The sequence below is a fragment of the Zea mays genome, chromosome 7 (genome assembly GCF_902167145.1).
Source record: "Zea mays cultivar B73 chromosome 7, Zm-B73-REFERENCE-NAM-5.0, whole genome shotgun sequence".
NCBI lineage: Eukaryota > Viridiplantae > Streptophyta > Magnoliopsida > Poales > Poaceae > Zea > Zea mays.
Window position 1 is genome coordinate 168,167,161 of NC_050102.1, and position 20,563 is coordinate 168,187,723.

Genomic DNA, 20,563 nt, shown 5'->3' on the forward strand with positions numbered 1-20,563 from the left:
TATATAAACTAAGAAGTCATAAAACAATAAAATCATTATTATGTATTTAAATAAAGTAGAATCAAGATGTGTATGACACTTACATTCTATTTGTACTCCTACTACTTGGTATAGTCAATATAATTAGTGTCTTCTTGGTACTTTTTAAATTCTCGTGCAAATTATGAATATATGTATCAAGAGTAATAACAGGTAAGAAAATATAAATAAGATTTTTCAAAGTTTCAAACAATTCTAAACTATATACCATTAGATAGATCTTGATTTTAGAAAAAATAATAAAATTAGTTTCATATTTTTCTAAGTTAAGGTGAATTTATTATGAATTTATAATGATCAATTCAGATTTAATATGTTTTCTGAAAAACACCGAATTTATTAGCGATGGTAAAATACCGAATAAAAGCGGTAATTTACGAAAACGGTCGAAAGAGACCAAAACCGTTTTCATTTCTAAGTTTTTGTACCGATTCTGTTTCCATATTTTCGGTAACCGTTTCTGTGTAGATCTAAATTTCAGTAAAACTTCGAAAATCAATTTCCGGCATCCGAAAATTACCGTTTCTGTTTTCATCACTATGCAGCAGCGAGGCTTCACGTAGTGCGCCTGCAAGGCTTTACCGATGGCGCTGCTTGCAGTCGCCAGTCACCACCGCATGGAGAAGGCAGATGAGATAATCGATGTTCCCGAAGCAAAGTCAGCAAGACAGAGTAACAAACACAGATCCAGGGCTAAATGCTCATACGGCCACAGAGACAGTCACACAGACACAGTACGAGCTCTCACAATTCACAAAGGCGCCGTCCCCTGGCCAGCACTACACGATCCTGATCAAGTGATCATGCCAGCACGGCCGCGGCCAGGGAGAGCAGGGACGTGGCGACAGCCGCGGCTACGGAGCTGGCGGAGAGGGCCTTCGGCGCGGCGTTAGGGTGCGGCGACGGCGCGGCCGTGGCGCCGCCGGAGGGCTTGGAGCCGGAGGGGGTCGGCGACGGTGCGGCGGAAGGGGCAGCAGAGGAGGCGACGCGGATGTCCACCTTCTGGCCGGCAGCGCAGTGGCCCGGGTAGCCGCAGAGGAAGTAGTGGTGGCCCGTGGTGTTGAGGACGACGGAATCGTTCCCCGTGGACCAGGTGGCCGTCGGCTTGGTGGCGATGCAGTTCTTGTAGTCCGCCTTGCTCACCGCCAGCACGTTGTGGAACTGCTTGTTATACGTGAACACTGCACCCATGCGTGAACAAGGTCACAAGTCGTCAGACATGAATAATACAGTCACTAGTTTCATTCTTTCTTTATGAACTATAAACAGCATGAGCATTGCTATATAGGAGTACCATAAAATTGAGGAGGCGAATAACTGCCAGTTTTACAAAAGGTTGTTACTTGGATAAAACTAAAACAAACATAAAACACAGGCACTAAAGTGATGTGGACCATTCTATCCATGTTCCATGCATCCCCACACGTAGCCAGCTGATGAACAGAACCAGTAGTAAGCACTGAACAGTAAGATGTCCCACATTGCCAATAAGTCTGCCAGCTTGAAATCTGAATGAAGAGGCCAGTGCTATATATGTTTGAAACAGATATAGATCTGACACCAGCATGATGGTACCATGAATTTGACAAAGTCACTAAATTGCTGAGCTTAGATGACCAATCTCGTCTATGCACCCCATCGTGCTAATGCCCTATTACAAACATAAGAAACGCCAATATTCTCAAGGACAAACCTTTGGTTGCTGAGGATTAAAGCATAATGAACTATTTAACAAACATAACTCGTATCAGTACCGATCCTACTAACCCAGTCAATCGCAATCAGATTGGATCTGATACTGATCGCCTTTTGATGAAAGTGTTACGACTCCACACTATCTAGTTATCTGCATTGTTCATGGAAATTCCACACAGCAATGGCCATCTGCATCCATACCAGCAAACCAGAACTTTTATCTGCCCTCAGCTGCTACTTTTACTAAACGTGTGGATATGGTGGACAGACGATTCACCTTGGTCCAACAAAGGCAGAATTCAGTGCAGCCGAAGAATAAACAGGTAAAAAAAAGGAGCAAATTTGACTCGAGTGGCAATCTCTGCTGTCTAGTGGATGAAAAGATAAGAGCAGTGATCACCATGCAGCTTTACAGCTCATGGACCCCCACCCAGTCTGGCATCCACATTGCAAGCGTGACACTGGAGCTATGCTGTGTCGTCCATATTGAGTATTGACAATCATAGAAACCTTTTTTTCTGGATGGGGTTATCCTCACCTCAATTGAGGGACAAATGCTAGTAGTATAGACAACTACTCCTATTTGGTCGATCGGTCTACAACTCGACATGAATGATGCCCTTGCCACTCGAGGTAATCTCGCTTTCATTTCCACCGGAAACAAGCAAAGAACTAAAGAAGTGGCCAGCAGCTCCAGCATACGCCGCTCAATGCCTAAGAGACAGCTGGGTGAGCTTACCTCGGCGCAAAAAGGGTCTGGTACACAGGCGTGGACGTGCATGGTTCATTTCCGGCAATCCTAATGTTCATTACCTCGGCGCAAAAAGGGTCTGGTACGTTTAGATCATCGAACTAATGTTTAATCCATTATTGAATAATAGGCTAAACATATACTCCCTCTGTTTCTTTTTATTTGTCGCTGAATAGTACAATTTTACACTATCCAGCGACAAATAAAAAGAAACGGAGGGAGTAGTAAACAAAAAAACTAATAAATTATACCCATCAATTAGACTATGATTTTTTTGTTAGACCATCGAAATATTGTTAGACAATCTAAACATGCCCTAATCTTACCCTAACTTGGCTGTGGCAGTAGACGGGAGTTGAGACAAGTGAAAAAGGAGCCGTGAGTGTTCTGTTTACGACCTAAAGGGATCACCGTAGAAGTAGGAATTCTCAAGAATATTTTCTTTATGTTCATCATGTGTATGATGCGTGTGGGATTTATTTTGTGTTTATTTGCTGCGTGTCTCAAAACTGTCATGGTGGTGTGCACTAATGTTAGATCAATGAACCAAATCGCAAGCAAAAATCATTTGTATTCCAGTATCATTACACTTCAACTTTCCTAAGATGGGGTCCGGCGAAAGACCCAAAAAAAACTGTTTTTGTCCAACGAGAAAGGTCGTTCGAAAGCACCGGCAGCAGAGGATTAACCTAAACCAGCAAAGGCAGGAGAGCCTTTCGATGTGTTAGGATGCACAGGGATTCCAAGAATCTGAATATAAAAATAAATCCCAAAATTCTAAAACTGCATTCGAACACTTCGTGATTGTAATAGATTCTAACACACGGACACAGAATCCCAGAAATAGCGGAGATTATTCTTATTCGGCTTAGATTTTAAAACCCAATCTAAACATGCGAAAGAAAAGAAGGCAAAAGCTTGTTGACCCCTCAGATAATTCTGGAGCATAGCGCACATTCTTTTGTCCTTCCACTAGCGAGTCAGTTGTATGTGTATAGATGAAGGCTTGGCTATGTATGCGTGACTGACTGCACCGTGACTGGCAGGTCATGTGCTCTTTGCGCTGGCCAGAGACAAAAGTCCCGGGACAGCGGAGCAGCAGGCATTTTTATTAGTTCGGCAAAAGTGCCTTTTTCCTCCGGCGGAGTGCATTCGCCATTCAGGGGCGAAACTCTAAAAATAAGGCTAAAACAGGGCCAGAGTAAAAAGATTCGGTCACATTTAATTGACCAAAAAGCAGCTTAAAATAAGGCTAGAATAAATATTTGAGATCTTTCGACTACGTTAAATAAAACTAAGGACTAGTTTGAGAACCACATTTTTCAAGAGAATTTCATTTTTTCCAAGAAATGAGCTTAATGGTTAGTTTGGGAGCCACAAAATCGAAGGGGATTGGAGGGGCTCAAATCCCCTCATTTCTTTACTTTTATTTAATAAGGATGAATTTTAGTCCTTCAATCATCTCCGATCCTCTCCGGTATTTGGACTCCCAAACTAGACGCGTAAGTGAATTGTGGGCCCGCGGCCGCAGCCACCCGCCCCTGAGAACATGCACGGAGATGATGGCCGGTGAGCAGTGGCCGGCTGGCAGCCAGGCGCGCGCGGACCCACCACCACCGGATCTGGGTCTGCAAAAGCCCCGAGCCCGTGCAGTCCTGCCGCGTTGTGGACTTGTGGTGCCCGGCGGCCGGCGCCCCAGCTGGTGGCATCAGCGCCAACGCCATCACACGGCGCATTGTGCGTTGCTGCGCTGCCGGTGCCCCCACTGGCGGTTGGGTGAGGGGCTGAGGGCGTGCGTCACGCCGAGAAAAGCGTCGCGACTTCCCTGCCGAGACAGACACGAGCACGGCCGCGCCATGGGAAAGCCATAACGCGTCAAGAGCCTACCATACCAACCTGGACCTGAGGTGCCTGTAAGGCTGCTCTCCCGGGCAGCGCTGCACCTACAGGTATCCACTGTTTCGTGTCTAGACTTTTGGCAGCGGATGCCGCCGCTGCTGCTGCATATAATTTATCAGGAGATATTTCCATGACCTGCGAAAGGATAGCCGAAAGCCTGCAGGTCGCTAGCCTGGCCACTCATCCATCCTTCCTGCTCCGCAGCCACCCACAATATGCTGGTGGGTCAGTGGTCACAGGGCGCGCGAACCTAGATCGATCGATCCGCCGACACACACACTCTGTTTCCTTACGGCTAACGCCCCGTCACGTCAGTCATCAATAGCATTATTGCTAATCCTCGACACGATCGTCTTTGAGGTCTTGTTCATTGCATTACTGCTAATCCTCGACATGATCATCTATTAGATCTTATGCGGGTTTTCCCATTTCATATCTATTGGAAAGAATTAGGCATCTATATCCCACAAACAATTATTGTCTATGTGTGTAATAAAAACACGTACAAACAATATAAATAATAAATCATGTGGTGGGTTCTATGTTTACATTGTATCGTGTGTCGAACATGGAACAAAACAGACAGATAGTGCTTGTCTTATCATCTCTTTGCATTATAATACCTGCCGAAGCCATCTTCTCACGAAAGATGACAGGTGTCTCTCCTCCTTAATCAGCGTCGATGTTGGAATTTTTTTATCTAATTTCTGCCTAGAGACGACGTATTCAATGTCGCAGTACGAATCCGGATACCTATTAAGATGTTAAATTTTTAATCTTCTTTCTTTGATTATGAATAAATAGGATATAGGATTTGTTATGTAAATTTATATTCTTGAGTTTATTAAGATTAATAAAAAGTAAATGTCAAATTCATTTTGTGTCTTTTTAGAATAATTGGTTTAAAATTCGGATACGAGTATTATTCAGATTTGGATGTTTTTTCACCGATAAAAAATGTTGAAAAAAATAATAATACAGAAATTTATATTTGTCTTTAATAATATGCTTAATAACAAGCCTAAAGATTACCGCCAGATATTATGCACATCTATGCTAAAATATTATATTTGTCATATAATCTAGATGTTCCCGGAACATTCCTATGTACGTGCCCTTGGAATAAATTAGGAATAATTTTGAGATGTTAGAGATTTAAACTCAATCAATTTTATTAGATCCACGTTGTTTGAGATTAAAACGAACATACCTTAGATCATTAATTTCATTGGCGGTACCCCTTCCGGCGGCAGCATAGAATTTGCGAGGGCTACTGGAGTACTACTTGTGCAATGTGCTGCCACTACGGCGGCCGTACGGGAGCAAGTAATTAGCTAAGCGCCGCACAGGCCGGCGCGGCGCTGTAATAAATGAGTCCTCGCCCCGGTTTCCCATTCACGCGTAAAGAGAAAGAGGCCACGGGTACACGTAGCGTGCCAGGCAGAGGCAGCCACCGCTCGTTGCTCGCCGTTCGCCGTGCCGCACGAAGGTCACGTAGCGTGGCCACCCATTTTCGGGTGCTTTGCCATTCACGTGTAAAGAGAAAGAGGCCACAGGTGAAGGCCAAGGGTTTGTGGATAGCGCGACGCGGACGGCGGCGAATGGGGGTGCCATCGGTTCGGTGGTGCCGCACCACACGAAGGCACCAAATTAAAATGGAGGTGCGCGGCCTTTTGCTGCTGGACGCGCGCGAGTTCTCGCTCCGAATTAGGGCGTCCGGATTCTAGCAGTAGCAGGTAGTAGGGGAGTAGCAGTACTGGCGCTACCTGAAGCCCGAAACTGACTGACAGACAAAACAACTCGAGAGGGTCAGAGGGTGGTGGAGTGGAGAGCCGGATATTGGACATGGCTGCCTCAGACAGAGGATGAAAGCGAAATTACTCTGTACAGTACGGGTCTTCATATCGCTACAACCATGTGTCGTGCCGGCCCGACTGCCACTAGTGCACCACCGATTTGTGCACTCGTAGTCTCGTACACCGGGAGGAATGGATACGGTCCCTCCCTCCGGCCTAGGTTCTACAGTTCTCGACTAGGGATTTTTCCCAGAATTTCGGTAGGTAAGTCGAAAGTGCCTCCAGTTCAAAGTTCTCGGTTCTCCTAGCGGAGTTATGAAGGAAAAAAGAAATCTAACTTAAGGAGTGATTGCGGCTCGATCAGCACACACCCACGTCCGACTCCGACGCACAGAAGAGAGCGCGAGTGACTGAAGAGCGAGACGGACAGGGGGAGGGATGGGACGCACCAACAGTGTCGCCGATGACGATCTGCTTGGAGCTGGCCCAGGCGGCGTAGTCGGGGTTGCCCATGACGGTCCACCCAATCGTGCCGCCCACCTCGTACACGGCCGCCGACGCCACGCCCGCCCACATCACCAGCAGCAGCAGCGCCGCGCCACCGCCGCCCATGGCTCCGGCCGAGATAGATAGAGCGGCAGCGAAGGGACGAGACGCGCGGTAGGCAGCAGTACCGTAGGAGAGCGATGGCAGTGTGCAGTACTGAGTGGCTGGCTGGCTGGCTGGCTGACCAACCGGCCGGTTAAATCAAAAGCTCCGCGGCTTTCCAGCCCCGCCCGCGGCGAGGTTCCCGGAAATGCCCCCCTGCGTCCAGCCTTCGATACGTATGGCTTGGCCTGGTGTGCCCGGGTTTTATGGACTTTCTCGTGGTCTTGTGCTTTCGCCTTTCGGGTCCGGTGGCCTGACCAGGGTCTCGTTCTCGTCTGCGCTGCCTGATACGGCGCGGGTCGGGTCACTGTCCACGGCACGCGACCACTCCTGGGTCCTGGCGGTGGCGGTTGCTACTGCTCGGCTGCTCGCTCCATCATCCGAACGAATCTGCACATGTGGTGCAGAAGCGCCATCCAAGGCCCAAGCACTCGCCCAGATTTTTTTTTGATCCCCTTGATCGTGTCGTACGCAGCCGTATGAGTCGAATCGGGGTGCTCCCGTAACCGCAGCTGATAAGATGTGCATGGCGACGAGCCTACGTCTGTCTAGCCATAGTCCCATCGACGAGCGGGACCCCGGAGTGTTCTCGCCGTCGACCGGAAGCGGGAAGCGTTTTCCACGTCGAGTAAAGTACACACGGACACGGCATAAGCGCCGGGACAGAAGCTTTCCAGTTTCCACCCGGGTGTCCCAACTCCCAACGCTTTTAGCGTGTGTGCATACGTGTGGTCGGCGGTGAGGCACTGACGACTAACTGACTCCATATCTGCACTGTTCATAGAATGAAGTTCACAACCGCAGCAGGTAGTACTTGAGAGTCCATATACACACATCACACATACATACAGGTCGCTTGGCACAACCGCACAACGGAACAAACAGCCAAATGTCCTAAGGCCATATATGGATGGTCTTGTGTAGGGGTTTCCATTCATTCAGCTCCCAAACAAAAGCCCTCAGTGGAGTCCAGTGTCCAGTCCATTCTAGTCTATCTTGTCGTATCCTCCGTCACAGGACAACTACGACACGGCTCGAGAGTATTGATCTGATCGATGGCGGACGCTGACCGGTCGATCCAGCGATCCTACACGTCGCGCCCCGGTCATCCGGAGACGGGGGCGGCCAAACACAAGCGGAAGATGCACTGGACAAGCGTGTCGTTCGTGAACCGGGCTCGTGAGTTACTACTGACGGCTGACGATCGGCGTGACGACACCATGAGCTCAGGCCTCGCCGGACGCCGTGAGCCCGCGAGGCAAGCATCTGGCTGGCGGACGACGAGACGAGAGGGAAGGCCCAAAGGCCGGATCAATACATGTCTGGAGTCTGGACTGTTTGCTGGAACGGGAAAAAAAGCCCATCCTACTTCCACGCTCTATCGTTGTTGTTTGCTGCAACTTTTGGTGCAACCTCAGACAGTGTTGCCGTTGCCGTGTTCTCTTTCTACGTGATTGGTTGGTTGGCCGGCTGCATCTACCCGCGGCGTTCCGTTGATCTTGCGCAGCACCTATTTGGTTAACCGAAGAGAAGGGTGGCAGCATGTACCCGCACATGCAGCATAGGCTTTTTTTTTGGCTTGATTGTCTGCATGCACGGAAACACGCATATCCTGCGTATCCCGCGGTCCGGGCTAGCCAGAGACGGGCGCTGCGCACCCAGTCAACCAATCACAAGGTTTATGTGATGGTCGTAATACATGAATACATCCTCTCACGGCACCAGTCGTTGTGGAAGGATGCAATATTTCATTTTTTTTTGGTTTGAACAACACATGATATGCTAAATTTTCTTTTCAATAGGTTTTAGAGAAAAAAATATATCTGCTTATAAATAGTATTGAACTATGCTTAAAATTAAATTAATCGGATAAAGTAAATTACCTAAGCATACTATCATGGCTAGAGTATAAGAAGTGATTTAATTTTGGTAATTGTCGGTGCTCACGAATCTAATCTTATATAACATTGTTTAAAAAATATCTTGTAACGTTGTTTTATTCTCTCAGTAGTACTACTAGTATTCGATGAGTAGCAATCGAGGGAATATGACTTCATATAACGATGATGGTAATAAGAGAATAAAAAAGTTCTAAATGGATGGCCGCAGAAAAAAAAATCTACATAGTTTTGGATGGCTGTGAAGGACTTGTCGTAGTTTGGGTGAGAAGGGGTGAATTCTCTTGCGGAGAATTTTGGGGCTGAAGCTGAAGACAATAATCTTGCTCAGGGAGCAGACAACAGGCTCTGGCACGTGGGGCGTTGCGATCACTAGATGCAAGCAACTTGGCCCGACCTACTTCTCAGGCCTGGTATTCATAGGTTTCATTATTGGATATTTTCATCAGAGCTGACAGCTGAAAGGGGTGGCAAGACCGGTTCACAGGCTGTAGTGTGTGCAGGCGTGCAGCACTCACAGTCGTGGACCGTGGCCTCAAGACACCCTCTGCCCCTACCGGAACTAGGTAGGTTGTGTAATTTCACGTGCAAATGCAGTTACAAAACAGTCACGCCATATGTGCCGTGAGCTCACAATCGGACGCGTCGGCGCATCCGCCAGCAGTTTTAACGCGATTCGGGCCTGCTGGTCCGGCCCAACTACAGCCCACACTTTCCATAGCTCGTCGAGTCGCGGCTTGGGGTTCACTCGTCTCGTCTGAGAGCCGCCGTCTACTTTTACGCGTCTCCGCCGGCATCTAGCGCCGCGTCTCCGCCAGCCGCCGTGTACTGAGCCACCGCTCGTCGCTGAGTGCTCGCTTCCGTGGTCCGTGCCGTCTAGCGACGCGCCGCCGTTCATGGCTAAGTGCTCTCCTCCGTGGTCCGCGCCGTTCTTCGCCTCCGACTGCTCCGCGTGGAGGTACACGACGCAGCAGCAGTTGGCGCAACACTATCAAGATAAGTGATGCATCATTTCTTTTCTTAAATTTGGTAGGATAAACTTATTAACCATGCTAGTACTAACTAATTATGAGAAATAATATGGTGATAAACCAATTTATTCGATTCCATAAACCAAATAAACCAAGTAAAAACACTAGCTTATTTTCAAACCAAACACCTCGCACCAACTTACATTAAAACTGACTCGTGTAGTTTTAGGTCCAATTTTTACGTCAACATTGCATTTTGGACCGAGTCCTATCACCGACGATCTCGCTCCACGGCCTGTACCGCCGCCGCCACCACCGTCCACCTACACCAACATTGCACACACAGGTCGACTGGAGCGTCGGCGGAGGGGTTCGACACGTGACACATCTCCCGTCGACAGGGACAGCCTGCGAGAATTACGGACGCTAACGCCTCCACGCCTCCACGGCGAGAGGGGCCCGCCTGGGCCTGGGCCTGGATTCTCATGCACCACTGGCAGGGCGTGGGGCCCGGCTTTGTTGCTAGGTGGGGCCCGCGGCTGTCCCCGCCCTGTCTTCCTGCTGTACGTAGGAGTAGCTAGCACTAGCAGCAGTGGGACAGCGACAACAGCGATGGTGACGCCGATAATTACGAGGCATATCCGTTCTACCAGCTCTCGACTGTAGCATGGACTAGGCTCGTGAGCAAGACTGGTGGCGTGAAGAGGCTGTCAGTCATTTTGCACGTGGATTTTTTTGGATTACACCATGATTAACGCCACATATTCCTTGAAGCCGGAAAACAACGCGACCAGCTTGACTGTTAGGTCATGTTTAGTGCCTTCTACTTGTACAGCAGAATCAGAGTAGTAAAGTACCCCCATTTATAAAGATTTATCTGAAATCTTTTGGAAAGAAAGTAGAGTTTGATAGCGCTCTAGTAGCGAGATTTGAGACTAACGGAGAGAATTCTGCACTGCAAGGTTGGTTTTTTTTTCCTTATGAGAGTGCTTTCGCAAAGCGCAAGAGAAAGGACATGTTAGCACCACACCAATCGGATAGGAGGAGGAGGAGGGGGAATGCGACATTGGATTGAAGTAAAACGAACCACCAGCTTCGTTTCGAGCGGAATCGATGTGACGAGAAAATGCAGAGCGCATGGGCAGGGCACCCGATCCAAGTAGGCGAACAAGCGAAGCGAGGCAGAAGCCAGGCAGAGCCGCAGAAGCAAGAACCCCACGACCCCAAAACGCGAGGCAGAAGAAGTTCTGACCGGGGTCATCATCTCGGCCGCGAGTAAGTACCGTCAGGAGAAGAAAGTAGCAGGAAGAGAGACCGAGAGACTATGAATGAATGGCCGGCGGGCGCGACGGCCTCGGTGATTGCCGGTGGACGACTGGTCGGCGACGGTCGGCGTGGCGGCCGCTCGGCCCGTCAGCTCGCCTTCTCCCGATGAGCCTATATGGGTCCGCGGCAAACCCATTCGCGCGGAGAATAGCGTGATCGCCCTGATGCAGAGGAGCGGGCATCGTGCCAATATATATATATACTTTATGTGTGTAATGCCAATCTCTACTTCTCTAGTTGGCCCGTGCTCTTCCGGGCCCCTGGCCACTGCTCGACCTGTAGCTGTAGGCATGGGATGGGAGTACTGTTCTTGGAGAGAGAGAGAGAGAAGGGCAAGGGCGCAACCGCGCAAGCGCAAGGCGCCTTTCGGCTTTCGATTGACCTTTATAGCCTTAAGCCTACCCACAGCAGTATTCTCTCTCCTTGTTTTTGGAAATTGAGAATAACGTTTACCGTACTTACGCAGGAAATATGAGAATATCACCGACAGACTGATACGCAAGTCATGTGAGACATAGGCCCTTGCAGGACTGAGCAATTATCAGGTACCGTAGACACTTAATTTAATTTGGTTCAAAGCAGCACTTTGAGTATGTGGCAAATTTTAAACAAACACCTTTTAAAAAATCTGCAAAGTGAGCGCGTGGGGGAAGTTGGCCAAGGCCACACCAGCTGATCAGCGAGCAGAAGATCCCACTCGGCTTCCTGCTACTACTCGTAGGCAGCTAGCCTGCCCCGGCTGACCGGCTCCCCGCGAAACCTGTGCACTGAACCACTCATCATTCCCTCTGGTCCTGGTCCCCCGACCGCTACCCCCAAGCGGGCCCACGTAGGCCCCAGCGAGGTGGGTCTCGCGAGCCGGAACTGGCATCTCTTCAACGCGGGCGCGCCGCCGAGCCCCACACACCAACACCAGACACCACCACAGTAAGAGCCACACCTCTGAAAAGATGGCGGGTGGGCCCGTGGAACAAGATTGGGCCGCCGGGGTCCGCAATAATTGCGCCCCGGTGGGGCCCATGACGCAAGCTGCCTGCCGCGCGATAGGATCGCGAAGGCGTGGTTGGACCGTTGGACCCGTTGGAGTCGATTCGGCGGCGACCGTGCCACGTCGGCCGGCCTCCCATTGGACGCCGCGGATCACGGGATCAGGGATCTCGGGCCGTGGGCCAGCGTCGCGTTTGTTACAAAACCTTTCATGTGATCTAATTCCAAGGGATGCGACCCGGTGTCTCTTCACTATGTATATATATGTACACACTTCATGAGATTAATACAACCGTTAGTTCATTCTGTCATTCTCTCTACATCTCGTTACCACTGAGTATACTTTAACACGTTATCAGCACCGGCTCGCGAGATCTGAGAAGAAAAAAAAACAGGGAGAATCTGTCGCTCGCAAGAGGAAAATGAGGGGCTTTGATATCCAGAAATTGTAAGTACGACGCACAGAGTTCTTTTTTTTGACTGCTAAAGAATAATGTTGCTCGATGACTGGTGAGGGACGAGACCGCCGCTCCTTGCCTGAGTCGGGGACGTCTCGCCCGCGACAGGACGGGTCGATCGCGCCCGGGCCGCCATGCAGAACCTGCACATCCAGTGCTGTGTCACCGGAGCCGCGTCCGTGCCGCGCGCTGCCGGGCCAAGGGCCCATGCCGTCGGAGACTACGGCCGGGAGGCCGCACCCGCCATGGGAAACCGCGCCGCCGTCGGATCCACGCGACGGCTCGTCGGTCCTGGCGGCTCGTCACGCGGCGGCTAGATCGCGCCTGCACCGCGCCGGGGCCGCACCCCGCAGCCGGGGCCATTGCGCACGCGCGCGCCAGGGGACCGCGCGCCGCCGTCGCAGGCCGCCTGTCTTCCGGGCCCGCGCGTCGCCGAGAGGCTACGCTTGTGCCGGGGCCACGCCCGCGCGCCAGGGCTGTGCCTGTGCCGGGGCCGTGCCTCGTGCTCCCGCGGCCGTGCCGCCGTGCCGCCGGGGCCGCGCGCCCGTGCATAGATGCCGGACAGCCGGGGCCGCGCGCCGCCGCCGGGGGCTCGCCCCCGCGCACCGCGGTGCTGCGCCGCGCCCGCCCATCGCCGGGGGGCTCGCCCGCGCCGCGCGCCCGTGCGTCGAGGCCGAGCGGCCCCACTCGCGCCGTGTCGCCGGTGCCCGAGCCGCCAGTGCCTCGCTGCCCGCGCTCGCAAGCCTGGGCCGCCTCCACCCGAGCCGCCATGGCCGGGCCCCGCACCTAAGGGCCGCGCCCGCGCCCTGCGGGGGACCGCGCACGCGCCGGGGAGGCGGAGGCCGTGCCCGCGCCCTTGCCGCGACTGCGGCTGCGCCCTGGCCGCCTGGGTCGCGCCGGGCAGCGTGCCATGCCTAGCCGCCGCCTGGTGGATGTAGTGGGCGGTTAGGGTTTCCTAGACCTAACCGCCTAGCCCTTTTGGGCCGCCGCTAATGGGCCACCTCGGCAGGCCGCCAGGCTGGCCGCCTGGGGCGTGTTTGGGCTGACTATGCTTAATTTTTTTTATTTATATTTATTTTCTGCAGCTTTCAGGCACAAGAAATATGTGATTGTTCAATTACCGATTTCATCAGTGTTGAGTATCTAAAAGTTAAATATTTAGACTGCTGATGATACATGTAATTGCACATATTTGTCTGTTTTTTTATTATAAAGAAAATACAGACTTGTTAGTGAATTATATTTTATTTACATTTATAATTCATAAATTTTCGACTTGCTTTTGTTTTTGCATTCTTTTATGTTTGCATGGAAAACATAGCACATTAATAAGTCGAAACTGAATGGTCTACATGCAACATGAGGTTGCAGTTTTTGGGTGAAAGCATAGGGTGATGGAGTCCTAAGCACTGGTTGCGCTAAATTCTTTATAGAATTTAGTAGCCCAGAGACCGTGCTTTAGGCCGCATTTGAAATGCCTATCACTATGAGGTCTACATCTTTCAAGATGATTACCTATATGTGCTATCCAAAAAGATCACGGACCATGCAGGCGTCGCAGGCTGTGGAGCCAGGCTGGACGCTGCAGTCATGCTGACTGTTAAAAGAATTCTTTTAATTAAGTTCTACTTAATTAAGTTCTACTTAATTAAACGATGAATTCTTGCAAAATATGACACATATCTTGAACTTGGGATTATTCAACACATGATGGAGTTCTAGGCTTTGGCTGCAATAAGTTCTTGGAATTTATTTGCCCTGAGATCAAGCTTTTAGACAGCAAAATGTTATTTGCCCATCAGTAAGAGGTCTACATCATATGGTTATGATGATTAACTATATGTTCTTCCAAGTAGATATGTTGGAGATGTGATGTTGGTTATTCACCTTTATGGTGATTTCCATTTTATTTTTGAAATTTTGGTCAAGCACAGGGTAGTGGAGTCCTAAGCATTGGCTGCGGTATGTTCTTTGAATATATCAGCCCAGAGACCATGCTTTCAGGCAGCAAAAGTTTTGCCCACTACTGGGAGATCTACTCCATTGTTTCATTACATGGAGATTATCTACGTTGTGTCCACCAAATTTTTCAAAAATCTGTTGGTACACTGTATGTGATACCTATAATTATCCAACATATGAAGATATGATATATTTTGCAGCATATTACAACATCAGAAAATGGTTAAACCATTTGAAGGATAATAATTTAATAGAGTTTGATGAACTCGCCTAATGGGCTTAATTATCCTCAATGTTCATTGGATATGTCCATTTCATTTTTGTATGACATGGGAATTCATCTCTTCATTTTGGAGGAAATAAGATGCTCTCTTTCTCTTTCGGTTCTTATGAAAAGAACTTATGTGCTTTTGCGGCTTGATATGCAAGCGCAAAATGAATAGCAAAGAAAATCATAAGACTTGTGGACTTATGAGTATGTGTCTGCATAATGTTGTAGACTAACTCTTTGTATTCAAATATTTTTGCTTGAAAGCAAATATATAAGCACATTAAAAAGGGAAGGGCAATGAGTATTACAAACTCTTTTGTCATTACACTATATGTGGTATAGTGTTGTATGCCTAAGCATCTAATCATGTATATGAAATCCCAATAGATGCATACTACTCATGAAAGCTAAGATATGAAGTGTACTTCAATCTTCCATCTGACATGATAACAGTGGTTAGTTGTGTAATTCATGATTTGGACTAATCATGTAACAACACTTCTTTTTCTAAGAGAAGACCACTTTGTTAGATGATTTGCTTTTGAGTAATATTTAAATGATGCATGAGATTTGGTATAATCTCATAATTGATGTTGTGATAGGTTCAACTCATGCGGTGTGAGTTGAACACACTCATGTAATTTGAGTGTAAAAAAAACTCATATGAATTTGAGTTGAACAAACTCATAGATTAGAGTTGAACCAACTCATCAAGGGAGTTGAAGACTCATTGATTTGAGTTGTGCAAACTTGTACAGGGATTCTTCCAATTGAGGAAGAAACATGCAATGTGGAGAATTGAGCCACAAACTCTATAAGTGGGGAAACAAAATATTCTCATATTCCTTTGGAAAGAGGAAAGAATATTTTAACAATCGCTTCGCGCGATATCATGATATGTTAATATCTAGTCCCCTTTTGGTAATGGAAGTATCAAGGATGTGTTGATATATCCTAATTTATCTTACCAAATTATAGAGATATCCATGAAATTAATATCATGTGGAAATACAAGGTGATAGTGATGGGTATTGCATATGTTTCTCAGAAACATTTCTTATGGACTGTATTCTACATACATCCTCCCATACAAGTGTTGCATATGTTATAACTTTTCAAGTGATGATACTTACCATGCTGGGTAAGACTGAATTGGTAATTCCATTATTGGGATGAAATGAAAAGTTATAGACAATTCTGTTGGTCATGTTTTACCCATAAGATGGATACTTGATGAGTATCATTGGGAATGAGATTTTAAGTCCCTCTTATCTTAAAATCTGATCTGAATTGGTTAAGTTCTTTGAATTGTTTCAAAGGAACGAGTGTGGTCCATTACATAGATGATATGGACATTGAAGGCTTTATATGGTTATTTGGTGCATCTATATGATGACCTGAAGTGTGTCCTTCGGACAACACATGACCATTAAGTAATAATGTCTCAAGCTTGAGCACATTAGCCTCCACACTACTGAATTTACCAAATGTGCTTACAATGATGATTGTTTGTCTTGGTATTCAGAATGATATCCATAAAGGATATGATGAATCTGTGATAGATTCGAAAAATTTCAGATCATTAATGACCATCAACAATGAATTGTCATTTCCAACTGGTTATGGTTGGAGTCAGGAATTTTGCACGCTCCTGACTTGTGATTAACTGCATGTACTGCATGTACAAGTTCCCCTATGGTTTTTAGTACGTGAGAATCCGTGAAAGATTTCCCATGCGTACATTGGGTATGTTCCCAATCTCACCACCGCAGCGTACATGCATGGGCACACAGAAAGCTGGGGATCTATGTGAGAATTCATTCTCCGTCGATCATTAAGTTTTAGAATCTCTTCATGAGAATCTATTTACGGCCCGTACGCTTGCTTGAATCATGAGCTTTTCCAGGCATTAGGGGGAGATTTCGAGTACCAAAAAGAATGCCAGGAAATGATGAATGCAGTAAGCATTCAGGCTCAGGATTGTCACACCCGGATTTCGGGGCACCAAAACCCGGGCGCGAACATAATCACCAGGTGTGCTGGGACCAAGTCTCACACATATGATGAATCATGGCACAGGATCGAATGTCACATCTTTACTATATAATAGGAGTTCTGTACAAAATAAATAAATAATTACATTATAAGGAGACAACGGTCCAGCAACCCAAAGTTGACTGGGAGACGACGACCTAGACCTCTCACGAACTCGTCACAGCATCCTTCATGCGCCTCATAATGTGGTACCTGTTCTTGACCTGTGGGGGGGGGGGTGAGACAGCAAGAGTGAGCTCACATACGTTCATCGCTCAACAAGTTGTGGGGAATAATGTGCATGAACTTGCCAAAGGTGGGAGTTCATGAAGTGTAAGGCTGATCAATGATATAAGGCTGAAGCTGAGCATTGCTTTTATAAGTTGGTCAAAATTTTATTAGCAATTACTAAGTATAAGTAAATACCAACCCAATTAAGTAGTAGAACAAAGTAACAACATCACCTGCAATGCAATGCATATGACAAATTGAATTTAAGTTCCATAATTAATCATGTGAGTGTCCGAGCCGCTCATGACCGTTAGCACGGCTAGTATACCAGTTTTACACTCTGCAGAGGTTGCGCATCTTTACCCACAAGTCGTGTTACCCATTTGCCACAGAGTTGATCAGACTCCATACACCTCTACCAAGGAAGCGAGGCAGGGTACCACTACGAGGCCTTTACAAAGTTCCACTAGCTTCAGAAAACCCGCTACAGTTTATAGGAAGCTCCAGTGTAGGGTTCGTGCCTGACCGCCATCGCAGCAAAATCAACCAAGGACCTCCCTACACTGACCACTCCCCTACTGCCCTTGCCCCTTTCGGGTAAGGTAGTCCTCCACTAGCTTTCCTAATTAATCAGCCAAGGGCGTCCATAAACCCTTGTGGTAGCACTGTTTTCCCGGGTGGTTCTCCATGTTCCCATTAACATAATGATCTTATCATGAACAATAATAATAAATAGATAATAATAAGTATAACAATGAATGATGAATATCTTTATACCCAAAGCCACATAAAGCAATAGCATGTACTACCCAAAAATTTAGTAGTTAAACCAGTGGTGAAACAAGGTATAAAGATAGTCAAAATCTAGGGTATCCTATTGGGTCCCATCAAAATTAACCTATGCAGATCATTATGATTAATAAGAACATGACTGGGTAAAAGAAGTGATCAAGGGCACAACTTGCCTTCCACGAGCTCCTGCTCAGAAGTCTCTACTTGCTGAACCTCAGATTCCTCTGTAGCTTGCTCGTCGCGATTCCGGTCGTCTCCAGGTCCGCCCACGACGATCCGCGGATTTGCAGTGGCGGCGTCGAATTCCCGACGCTGCAGTCGGGGATTCCGTCCGGCTTCGCGACGAACTGACTTGCTACACCCGGGAGGACCCCACAGCGCACCCAAACGGCGAAAATGTGGCCCGAGCCGGCAACCCGAGGAGTGGCGCGGCGATGTTTCTATCGGTGGTGTGGATTCCGCGGCGCGGGGCGATTGGGGAGGAGAGGAGGGGATGCGGCCGGGTCTTATGTGCGCGGAACGGCTGTTAGACAGCTGAGGCCGGAAGATCCGAGGAGAAGTGGTTCCGGTCACAGCGGCGCCATCTTCGCGGTTCGGTTGAAGGAGAAGAAGCGCTGACAGCTGGGGCCTAGTCGCCAGTGCTTGCAGTCTCGCCCCAGCGCTCAGGGTCACTTGGCCAGGGGGCCCACACGTTAGTGTCGCGGTGGAAAAAGAAAAAAAAGGGGAGGGAATAGAGTGGGCCGCGCGAGGGGGTTGCTGCAGTTGGGCCGAAAGGGGAATCCGAGGCCCAGCCAGGGTTTTTATCTTTTTCTATTTTATTTTCTATTTTCTTTTCTCCCTTTTCCAATTCAAACTCCAATTTGAATTTGAATTCGAATTCCATAGCAAACTTGTCTCCAAATTAAATATCTCACTTGAATATGACATAGGATAAATTAATTTATTTTTAAGAAATTTTATTTGGTGATGGATAATTCTTCCCCCCCCTTCTCCACATTTCTTTAAAATTTTGCTTTCCAAAAATAGAATTTAAATCCATGTGTCCATTAATATACTAACATTGCCTTTATTTTATTAGCCACAAATGCACAATCAAGTAAAACTCAGCATGATGCATGATTTATTTAGGTGTTATTGGTTATTCAATCCCCTTTTGATGGTGTTTATTCACATGTGATATTAACTAGAGATGGTACACACATATAAAAAAAGGAAATACTCTCTCTTCATATGAGTTACAAATTTAGGCATTACAAGGATCACGTACTAAAATTGAACCTTTGGGTTCGAATGATTTGCAAGAAGTTGCAAATTGACTGCCATGTGCATTTACTATGAGGTGTCACTCAAATTAATCCTATGTGGAAGTGCCAGAAAGAGTGGTTAAATGGAACACCACTCAACTCCCTATTACAATGATGTTGTAAATAAGAGGGGGAGAAGTATGGTCACAAATTGGGATTAAGATGCTTGCAAGCAGCTGAAGGCTAAACCTTCTGAGATAGTAAATGCAGACCATCTATTCGTTGGTAACCAACTTAGCGTTGGTGGACACCTAAAGGATATTGATTATCCTGTGAATGGAAGAAATTCACAACCTAGCTCAGTGCGCACTGATGAGGCTAGGTTATCGGAAGCCCTTGATTCTAGTTTTGGGATTTCACGAGGAATCATAAGGGTACATAAAAATGACTTTATGTCAACTGGAGAATTGTGTTATTTAAAAGCTACAAGTGTCGACACATACATCTTAGCAAATTGTATATGCACTCCAAGTGATCCAAAAGACTATGGCCATAACAGAGCATGAGTATGCTCAAACTGGATCTTGTTGAGTGATACAATATTGCAGAGATAGCCTTGCCCACCGGAAAGAAGTGTTAACTTATTTTCACTTCAAGGTATCCTACTGTGGATACAAGTTTGTTTTCATGGACTTGGAAACAATGAGGTGGTGAAAAAGCATGGCTAGTAGCAACTGGGTTTATACGTAAACCCAAGCATTATTTTAATGCTATAAATTCTCTTCTACCATGAGTAGTAAAATTCCGATACAATAATATGGGCAGTAAATCATCTATCTGTGCAGTTGATAGATGTAGTGACAACATATGCATATGTGGTCACTAGATTATGGTATATGTGGAGTCTTGAAGGATTCCAAATACATAATCACCAATCACAAATTTGTAATGCTTGGAAAGTCTTTGTGACTTAGAGCATCCTGGTCAAATATGGTACATTCGACCTAGTGAATCCTTCCTTCTGAAAGGATACACAAAGAATGATATGTTCAGTGCAAATATGTACAGCATATTTTAAACATACATTACTTATCGACGGAGTTCGAGATAGAGGATATGAATTGAAAGAGATTTTCAATTCAAAGTAAACTATCTTGAGTATCTTGGATACAAAATTGTCTATATCCAACATATATTGAAGAAATTCAATATGAGAGAATCATCGTTATTTGATTCTTTCTGATCATGAGATGTGCTATTGTATCTTGCAAGAGCATCCGGCCGGATATTGCTTTGCAAAGATTTGCTAGCTAACAGCACATGAGATCAAGTTATGATCTTCAGGTGTACTCATGCTCTCCTTATGTTTGGATATACTGATCTTGGATATCTATAGAAGATCCCCATATACAAGATCAATGACATACTTCTAGTAAGTTGGACCTACTATTTGATAAATGTTGATCAACAGAGATTAATGGTCACTTACACTAATCATTCTATAGTACACTTCGTGGGATTGTACAGAATGATATACTACATACTGAGGGTATGTGGTGGT

At 47.1% G+C, this 20,563-nt stretch overlaps 1 protein-coding gene and 3 long non-coding RNA genes across 4 annotated transcripts; 1 reads left to right on the forward strand and 3 right to left on the reverse strand.

Annotated features, from left to right (window-relative positions):
- Positions 1–672: 672 nt before the first annotated feature.
- LOC100283229 (Cupredoxin superfamily protein) lies at positions 673–6,872 on the reverse strand. Its single transcript, NM_001156131.2, has 2 exons — positions 6,630–6,872; positions 673–1,220 (listed from the first exon to the last, which is right to left on the reverse strand). Exons 1-2 carry the CDS (start codon positions 6,790–6,792, stop codon positions 841–843), a joined length of 543 nt encoding a protein of 180 aa, NP_001149603.1. The 5' UTR covers positions 6,793–6,872; the 3' UTR covers positions 673–840.
- On the reverse strand, positions 1,260–6,623 carry LOC103633319 (uncharacterized). Its single transcript, XR_556456.2, has 2 exons — positions 5,595–6,623; positions 1,260–5,137 (listed from the first exon to the last, which is right to left on the reverse strand). It is a non-coding gene; the product is annotated as an uncharacterized lncRNA (long non-coding RNA).
- Positions 6,873–9,103: 2,231 nt separating the features above from the next.
- LOC103633320 (uncharacterized) lies at positions 9,104–11,379 on the reverse strand. The gene is made up of 2 exons (XR_556457.3): positions 9,901–11,379; positions 9,104–9,714 (listed from the first exon to the last, which is right to left on the reverse strand). It is a non-coding gene; the product is annotated as an uncharacterized lncRNA (long non-coding RNA).
- On the forward strand, positions 10,074–12,316 carry LOC109940974 (uncharacterized). Its single transcript, XR_002263788.2, has 2 exons — positions 10,074–11,568; positions 11,660–12,316. It is a non-coding gene; the product is annotated as an uncharacterized lncRNA (long non-coding RNA).
- Positions 12,317–20,563: the final 8,247 nt, after the last annotated feature.

What these genes read in the sequence shown, in the direction of transcription:
- LOC100283229 (NM_001156131.2), bottom strand. Translation starts at nt 6,792, where the DNA reads ATGGGCGGCGGTGGCGCGGCGCTGCTGCTGCTGGTGATGTGGGCGGGC. An exon ending in CGTCATCGGCGACACTGTTG is followed by an intron (nt 1,221 to 6,629) that starts GTGCGTCCCATC and finishes GCATGGGTGCAG; the next exon opens with TGTTCACGTATAACAAGCAG.